The sequence below is a fragment of the Leopardus geoffroyi genome, chromosome C3, assembly GCF_018350155.1.
Source record: "Leopardus geoffroyi isolate Oge1 chromosome C3, O.geoffroyi_Oge1_pat1.0, whole genome shotgun sequence".
Taxonomy (NCBI): Eukaryota; Metazoa; Chordata; class Mammalia; order Carnivora; family Felidae; genus Leopardus; species Leopardus geoffroyi.
In genome coordinates, this window is record NC_059338.1 from 25,785,911 (window position 1) to 25,794,510 (window position 8,600).

Genomic DNA, 8,600 nt, shown 5'->3' on the forward strand with positions numbered 1-8,600 from the left:
AGTTAACCTCCAAGGAGAATGAGGGCTTCTCCCAGACCGGAGGCCTGTGCCCAGCTTCGCCTCTGCCAACTCCGGGAAGAAGTCCTGGGATCTGTAGTTTGTGCCACCACCCACCCCTGGCCTGCCTGTTTATCAACAACGTCTTGGGGACTACAGTTCCCAGAAACCTGCAGAGGCCAGGCTTTGGGGGAAGGGGTGGGGTGTGAGGCTCGGTGGCAGCAGGAGGGAGAGGGAGGAGGTGGGGAGAGAAAACCCAATTCACCCCCTTCCTTTTTAATTCTTTCTCCTGGTGTGTCTGCTCCACCGCCCGAGCTAATCCCCCAAATCCGGTCTCCTAAGCCGCAGCTGCTTTCCTTCGCAGTGATGAATGGCTCGGGGAGGGAAGGTGAATTCATATTTTAATTACTGAGGCGCGGTGCTAAGGGGCGCTGGGGAGGGGGCGGGGGTTCAGCATTGTTCTGGAGGCGCGCTGGGTCACTTCTCCTTTGCCCTTTACCTGGGGTGGGGGTGGGGCAGAGTGAGGCTGGGGGGCGCCTTCTCCGCGGCCACTCTGCTTCTGCTTTGGGAGGTGAGGTGAGGGGGGTGGGAGGGAAGACCTCTCTCTCCCTTCTTTTTTGTTTGGCAGAGGATGCCAGGCATGTCCCAACACTTGTAAATATCTCCCTACCCTTCCAGCCCCCACTGCCGTCCACTTTGGTGGAGGACATTGCCCAAATCCGAGGCACTTAGGAGTTCCTGGTCTGCCAGCATGAAGCCGTTGCTGTCTCCTCCCCTAGTGTCTAGCTTGCTCTGGGACCCTCTCTCTCTTGGTCCCTCCAACGTGTTCAAGCCGTCTCTGACCCACTGCCCCAGTTTGGCTGGACGTGCTAGGGCTGCCCCCCCCCCCCCCGGGAGGGTGCCTGGTATAGAGAGGAGAAGCAGGGTTGAGGGACAGGGGAAGGGGTCAACAGGAAGGCTGGGAACCCCCTGGTGGTTGGGGATGATGAGCTGTAGGTTCACACCTCTGCTCGGCTCCCACAGAGCTGGCCAAGCAGAGGCTCTTTCTCGCCTCCATACCCCAGATCATCTCAGATCTGAGCTGGGGACAAAGGCCAGAGAGGCGGATGGGGAATACATCCAAGCCACCAGCTTGCAGTCAGATGCAGCCAACTGTGAGTTAGCGGGGGGATCTGTCCTGTGTCCACCTTCCTTTCCTTCCTATGCTGAGTTGATGGGGGCCATCTTTCTATCCCTTAGCCTCTCCTGGGCTAGAGGCATGGAAGCTGAGGCCGGAGGGGAAGCTGCAGGATGGGAGGGGAAGTTTCCATCACGAACACAGTTAAAGTAGGGGCTGCCTCCAGGCGCTGCTCCACTTGGTTCATTGAAACTCTGCACTCTGCCCATTTCAGACCCTCAAAACCCTTTCTCCTCAAGTAGACAGAGCAGGAGGAAGTTCATCAGGACCTACCTTTTCCAGGAAGCCCTCCTGTTGGTGCTGAGACACTCTGCAAAGTGTGAAGGGATCAAGGCAGTGTGGGCAAAGCAGAGAGAGACGTGGAGGCACAGCCCCGACAGCTCCCCAGGTACCTGCCAGCATTGCAGAGGGATCCTGAAGGCTGAGTGGGACCCCGAGCAGGAGGGATAACCCTGGAATGGGAAGGGGTTCTCCACTCCACAGCTCCCCACTTTGGGGACCGGCCCAGGGACCTGTATCATGCACAGAGCCCAGACTGCTTTCAGGGCTTGGAGTCCCACTCCTTACAGGGAAGACGACCTTGTCGGGCCCTGGTAGGGAAGGCAGAGGACAATCAGAGCACTTTATATATCAAAGATATATATATTGGCTTCATCCAACCCTCTGGAAACTCTGATGTGTAGGTCCTGATTCCTCCAACCTCTAGCCCCAAACTTCCCTACAGTTAGCAAAAAAGGCAGGATTTTCTCATCTCTCCCAAAGGACCTTGGGGAGGAACAGTCACTTCAGGGGGTATGCTTTGCTGGGGTTTTCTAAAAGATTTTGTTGAAGTGTATTTACTTATTTTGAGAGAGAGAGAGAGAGAGAGAACACGCGCGTGCGTGTGCACAAGCAAGGGAGGGGCCGAGAGGGAGGGAGAGAGAGAATCCTCAGCGGTCTCCACACTGTTCAGTGCAGAGCCTGACTCTGGGCTCGGACCCACGAACCGTGAGATTGTGACCTGAGCGGAAGTCAAGAGTTGGATGCTTAACCAACTGAACCACCCAGGCACCCCCCACTTTACTGTTTTTTTTGGAAAGAGCAGACGTTGGAGGGGAAGTATGGTAGGGAGAAAAGAGGATCTATGCACCTTGGGGCCAGAGACCCTGAGCTGCGCCGGGACCCAGGCTTGGGGTGGGAGAGTCATGGTCAAAGCGACTTGCCTGGCTTGTTTTAACTACGAATTCCTTCCCCAGATCAGCTTTGTTGTGCCTACTGATTTCTCCCCATGTATTTTTTCCTGTAATCGAGGAAATGCTGTGTTGATAGTACCCTTGACATATATCCCCCTAAGCAAAGGAAGTGGATGCATTACAATTACTGATTACAAGGAAACCCAACTGTTCTCCCTCCCGTCTTCCTGATCAGACCAGGATTTCTAGTGCCCTTCTGGCCCTTTAGGTAACCCCTTGGTACACCGAAATGAGGAAGTGAAAGCCCAGAGAGGCACAGCCACTTGCCAGGGTGACACAGCATGCCGGCGTCAGAGCCAAGAATAGAGCCCAGGCCATCTAAGCCCCAGTTTAGATCCCAGTCTCTCTAGGTTTGTCACGGGAGGGATCCAGAGATAGCTGCAGGAGATAGATCTAGAAATATGGTAGTTGCGTCCCGGCTCTGTCTATATATATCCTGGAGATTGCTCTCTGCTCTCTATATATACTCCAGGAGAGTGGGTATGTGGAGGATGCTGGAAATCGGGTGATTAAATGGCCAGTCTACCTACCCATGCTGACTCAGGCTGGGCCTCCTGCCCACCCAGCTGGCCATTGGAAATGCACTGCACCTATTAATTACAGTCATTAGCTGTATTATCAGGACACTTGGAGGGTAAGGGAGGGGAGAATCCTGACGGGACCCGGCTCCGCTGTGGGCACCGTGCTTGGTGAGGGCCTGCCAGCCTTGGTGAGGCCTCTGCTCGGCCTGCGGAAACGCGAAGCTTGTCCAAAGGAGCAATGTTGGCCAAACCTGTGGAACTGTCCAGAGAGCCGTCACCTGGGACACCCGATGCAGGGCCGGGCCGGGGACATGCCTCACGCTTCCTGATTCCTGACTTCGGCATAGCCCCACACCTCCCTCCTTCCTCTCAGCATTTGGGCTGCCCCCCAAATTCTTTCTAAAGAGAAAAATGATCCAAACCAGGCCTAGGATGGGAGCCTGACCTCCACGCAAAGTGCTCTCTTGGTGCCCAGCTGCTCTGCTTCGGCCGACTTGAGTATACATCTGTTCCCTCCGGGGCAGGCTAGGGGCAGAGGAAGGGCAGAGAAACGAGCTGGAGGACTCTGCAGAGCGGGTACCCACCTCCTGAAGCCCGTTCCCAGCCCTAGCCAGACTGCCCCCGCTCCCAGAGGGGCGCCCGCCTCCAGTGCTGGGTGCCCGGGCACCGTGTCAGCCGGGAGTGGAGATAACATGCCGAGCCGGGGCGAACCCAGCCTCAGCCTCTCTCTCAGCCTTACTTTCCTGCCAGGGAAGAAACTATATCTTTACCCTTATGTACCTACCTCCCCACCCCGTTGCCCAGCATAGCTGCTCAATAAAATAGCCTGTTGGCTAAAAGAATTCTCCGCTGTCTGTTCTCTGCACGAGGAGGACCGGGATTTGTGCTGCTCTGAGCAAAGAAAGTCCATTCTGTTTTCTATAGGTTTCCTGAAGGGTATTAAGCAGATGGGGGCTGCGAGGAAAGGGGGGGGGACCCAGTGACTCAGTTCCAGGTGTCAAGGTCAAGGCTGTTGGATGCAGGCCCACAATGTCCCGCATTTGTTTGTTTGTTTTTTAACGTTTTTATTTATTTTTGAGATAGAGAGAGACAGAGCATGAACGGGGAGGGGCAGAGAGAGAGGGAGACACAGAATCGGAAGCAGGCTCCAGGCTCGGCGCCATCAGCCCAGAGCCCGACGCGGGGCTCGAACTCACGGACCGTGAGATGGTGACCTGAGCTGAAGTCGGATGCTTAACCGACTGAGCCACCCAGGCGCCCCCAAAGTCCCGCATTTGGATCATTGGACTGTGTGACCTAGAGGAGCGAGTGGAAGCCCCCACCCCTAACCCGGGTCAGGTGGCACGGAGCTTCCTTTGGGCCGGCTTGCTTCCTGTTCCCCAACCACAGGTGTGTGGTGGTGAGGTGAGGCAGAGCGGGCAGGAGAGGAACAAAGGCAGCAGTAGCTGGGGCTCCCTCTTCCCCACCCAGGACTCACCCAGACTCCGATTTGAGGAATGACATCAGCTCCACAGAGATCCGGAAATGCTGAACTTTTCACGGAGGCTGTTTGTTTGATGCCTGTCCCAGCCCCCCCCCACCCCCCCCCCCAACCTGTGTGAGAGGTTTGGCAGGGCCTGGCAGGCTCAGGGAGTGGTGGTGGCTGGCCAGATCCGGAGGGCTCTGGGAATGTTAACCCCAGCTTGCATCTCTCTCTCTCTCTCTCTCTCTCTCTCTCCCCTTCCTCCTGCCCCTCTTCCTCCCCTGCCTCTCCCTGCAGATCTTCTCCGGTGAGCATCCCCCCAGCCTGGCCCAGGGCATGCCCCAGTTCACTTTTGCCTGCTTCTGTGGCCTCCACGGCTTCTGCAAGATGAAGAGGAAGAAGGAGGAAGTTCACAGACAGCGGGAAACGGCCGTGTGAGCTGGACCGGGGCCCCTTCTGCAGCCTCCAGCAGGTTCCAGGCCTGAGGGCGCGCCCACATCTGGAAGGACCGCCTGGCCTTCTGGAGACCGGGAGACCAAGAAGCCTCGGGGCGGCCCCAGGAGTGAAACTTCTTTCCTGCCCTCAGGGCTCCAAGCCCTCCACTCAGGGTGACTCTTCCGCTGAGGGATGTACCGCCTTGGTGGGCTAGGAGCGCTGCTCCTGGATAGGAAACTGGACCTCCCAGCAGCCCCCACGCCGGGGGAGGCCTCAGGCAGGCCAGGCCGAGTGGCGGCGTAAGAGGAGCCCCCCTCCAAAGCCAGGATGCAGTCTCTCCTGGGAGCCCCGGACTTGAGGCAGGAGCCTCTCCGGAGGAGCATCCCTGAGAGAAGGGTCCTTTCCTGTCCCCTCCCAGCGTTCTCCTGGGCCAGGTGGAGCCAGGACCAAGGCGGGCAGCCAGGTTGGGAGTCGGACGGCAGAGTCGGGACAGTGAGAGGCAGGCAACGTCCTCATGGCAGGAGGCCAGCTCGGTGTCCCCTGGGCGCCTCCCTCTCCCGCACTCCAGAAGGCAGCTTTCTCTCCAGGCCTGGCCTCGCAGACCCTCTGAGCCCTGTCACGCCTCCTTGCAGCTGCACAGATGTGGGGGCCTGTCTCCCAGGCCCTGACTCCCCTTCTTGGGAACTGTCATCCAGGACCAGACTGTGGGGCCCCCTTCCTGGACTGTGCCGTGTCCTCCCTTTATTCTCCTGTCTCCTCGCCTCGCCCACCTGCCTCTACTTCCTGTCCTCAGAAGCCATAGAGAGGGAAGGGCTTGCATGTTGTGCCTTTGGGGGAAACGGGGTAGAGGGACCCTCTAGGACCTGCCTTGCCTTTTCCCGCTAATCTCTCCACTAACCTCAGTCTTCCAGGGTCAGTCTCAGCCCCCTCTCCCAGCCTATTTCCAGCCGGTAAGAAGCAGACAAAACCCCCTTTCCTTCTTCCTTCCTTCCCTCCTCCCTCCTCCCATGTGATCTAACTTACCCTTCGGTCACAGTGCCCGAACCTCTCGGGTGCTAGAGGGTCACACGGACAGCAATGGTAGTGGCAGAGACACTTTGGGCAGATTCTGTAGCTTTAGCAAGTCTGCCCTCTCTCCTTCAGCACAGAAAAGGTCGGCCCAGGAACAAAGTCAGATGCCCGGCAGCCTCTGGGGACAGAATATTCTTTCTGACAGTTAACAGGTGGGCTGGGGAGAGGAGGTCAGGATCCCAGGACTGAAGGTGGGGCTGTGTGCCCTTTTCCTTGGAATGTGCCTCTCTGGGCAGTCAGGGAGGGCAGAAGACCACCTGTGCTGGTTCATCCGGAACCTGGGAGAAGCAAAGGCACATTCTGTCCTCGCAGCTTTTCTTTGCCTGTCCAGCTCATGCCCCATGCTCAGGGGCATTTCCTGAGCTTCTGGCAGATTTGGTGGGAGACAGGTCATCTTTGTGAAGCCAGAGCACTGCTTACGATCCCTCTCCTCCCATCCTCCAACCACCTCCTTTGCCCCTAGCACCCAGCCCCAGACCTGTACAATCTGTTAGTTCCTTTTATATCCAAAGAACTATAAACAGAAGTCCTTCCCTCAAGGAAACAGCAATAAAGGCCAGTGGGGTCACAAGGGACGGAGGAAAAGCTCCCCGGTTCTTTGGCCTCTTGGACGGGTAGAGGCCTTGGAAGAGGCAGAGACGGGCAGAAAACGCTTTCAAGGGTACCTTGATCAGGCGGCAGGGGAGCCCGCCTGGAGGGCATGTGTGTCCCTAGCGGTGGCCTGTGAGGCTGCAGGCCTAGAGAAGCCACTCTTGCGGTGGAGGATGAAATTGTATCCCTGGAACCTCAGAGGTGTTGGGTGTTAGGTCCTGGCCACATGGGCTCACCGGGAAGGAAAGGTCAGGAGAGGTGGCGAAGGAGGGTTTTGCCCCTGTGTACCTCTCGGGGCTCGGCAGCGATGTCCGCTGCAAGGGTCTGGCAGTAAGCCCGTCCAGAGAGCTTCTTTCCCCCGGGGAGAACTCCTTTGACTCCAAAGGGATACCGGATATCTGGAGCCCCTGCTACGGGAGCATGGGAGAGGTCCCAAGGTCAGGGCATCACTGGTCTGAGTGGAGGGCTAGCTGTGCCTGCAGACAGCAGCCCGTGGCCCCTCTTTCATCCAGGGTGAAGGTGGGGGCAAATGCCTTGCTGAGTAGGAGGCGGCAACAGCTTTGAGCCAGACCCACCCCTCGTCCCATCCCACCGTCCCTCCCTCGGTCTCCTTCTCAGGGAAATGGTGACTTGGCCCCTCTCAGCGCCTGGAGCCGATCTGGAGACCTGTGCCTGCCCGTCTGCCTCTGGGTGAGCCCAGGGGAGAGGTTTCATCCAAAAATGCAGAAGCAGCCCTCGTGTCCACAGACCGTGCGCCCCAGGCCTCCGGCTCACAGTCCGGGCTTCTCTTCCTTCTGTTGCTTTTGGGGCATCGAGGTCTGGCCACCCCGTTTATTGCCCTGCCCTGAGGCTCCTCCCCAGGGGACAGGTTGGACCATTTTGCCCTCCCCGTTCCTAATTCCCTCCACCCCACAGTTCTCTCCCAGACTCTACCTTGAGGAGGGGGACGGGAACTCCTGGGTGGAAGAAGAGGACACAAGAGTCGATGGTCCTGGAAGGAGGCGGGCCTCTCCTTCTTGCTGTGTGGCACTGAGTCCTTGCTGGAGGGCGGGAGGCCCTGGCCTCCCTGGGCCTCGGTTTTCCCCTCTTGTGCTGCGGGCTGTTGAATGGGGGATAAAGAAACGTGAGGGGTGCATGAGGTTCTTGTGACTCGAATGTTGTCTGGGGCCGGGCCCTAGGGAGCCCGAGGGGCTTCTTGAAGTCTTTGATTTGATTTGATTTGATTTGATTTTTGTAGAATATCATTTCCTTCTCCACTCCCAGGGAAGGGCTTCTTGGATGTCGCAGGAGTCAACAGAAATATATACAGAGATTGTTATTTTTGAAACAAATAAAAAGAGCAATAATTTAACTGAAATATGCGCGAAGTACCACAGTGGATGCAAAGGGCATTGAGCTGGGAACCAGATCTCCTGGGTTCCGGCCCTGCTGCTTAGACACTGATGACAGTGTGATCTTAGGCTAATCATGTCCTATTTCTGGGACTCAGTCTCCTCCCACCAACGTCCTCTAAGTACCCCCCATCAGAGGCCAGGACTCTGTGGCCCTGGGCAGTCGAGCCTCAGTGGGGCTCAGGGCCGAGGAGGCACAGGGGTTGTAGTCTCCTGGGCTCCGTGTCTGCAGCTCCGTGTGGGGAGGGCAGGTGGAAGCCGTATGGCAGGTCTAGGCAATGGCGGGGGAGGTGAGAGGGACAGCCAAGGCACCCATAGCTTCCGCTCGAACCCTCCCCCAGGGCCCCGAGCAGTTCTGCCTCTCCTCCTTCCTGCAGCCGGGCCTGTCTAGGCCACCTCAGGTGCCGCTTTTGTGCACATTCTCTTACACACACACACTCCACCCCTGGCAGATGGGATCTCAGAGGACCAGCTCGGGGCCCTGGCTCTGTAACCCATGGGCTCCCCTCTACCCAGCTGCTGGTGAGCCCGTCTCCAAGCTGCTCGAGCGACCCCACCTCACTACCTTGCCTTCTGCAAGGGGAAGTCAGGCTGCAATCTGCCCGGCCTGCAGAATGAATGTGCATTTCTCCGGTGGGTTGGGATGTGCCCGTGGTGGGATGGGCTGATGACTGGCCGTCGTTGGATGGAGAGTTGCCGCCCGCAGGTTCCCAGTGCTCCGCC

At 57.8% G+C, this 8,600-nt stretch overlaps 1 protein-coding gene across 5 annotated transcripts; it reads left to right on the top strand.

Moving 5' to 3' along the window:
• Positions 1-211: 211 nt before the first annotated feature.
• BLACAT1 (BLACAT1 overlapping LEMD1 locus) lies at positions 212-7,848 on the top strand. 5 transcript variants are annotated; one of them, XM_045456263.1, is made up of 3 exons: positions 212-385; positions 1,389-1,562; positions 4,687-7,848. In XM_045456263.1, exon 3 carries the CDS (start codon positions 4,726-4,728, stop codon positions 4,825-4,827), a length of 102 nt encoding a protein of 33 aa, XP_045312219.1. In that variant the 5' UTR covers positions 212-385; positions 1,389-1,562; positions 4,687-4,725; the 3' UTR covers positions 4,828-7,848. The 5 variants fall into 5 exon arrangements, 3 of the variants coding, with proteins under 3 accessions (XP_045312219.1, XP_045312217.1, XP_045312220.1); XR_006706964.1 differs by lacking the exon at positions 4,687-7,848 and having other exon boundaries at positions 1,417-2,057; XR_006706965.1 differs by lacking the exon at positions 4,687-7,848 and having other exon boundaries at positions 1,457-2,057.
• Positions 7,849-8,600: the final 752 nt, after the last annotated feature.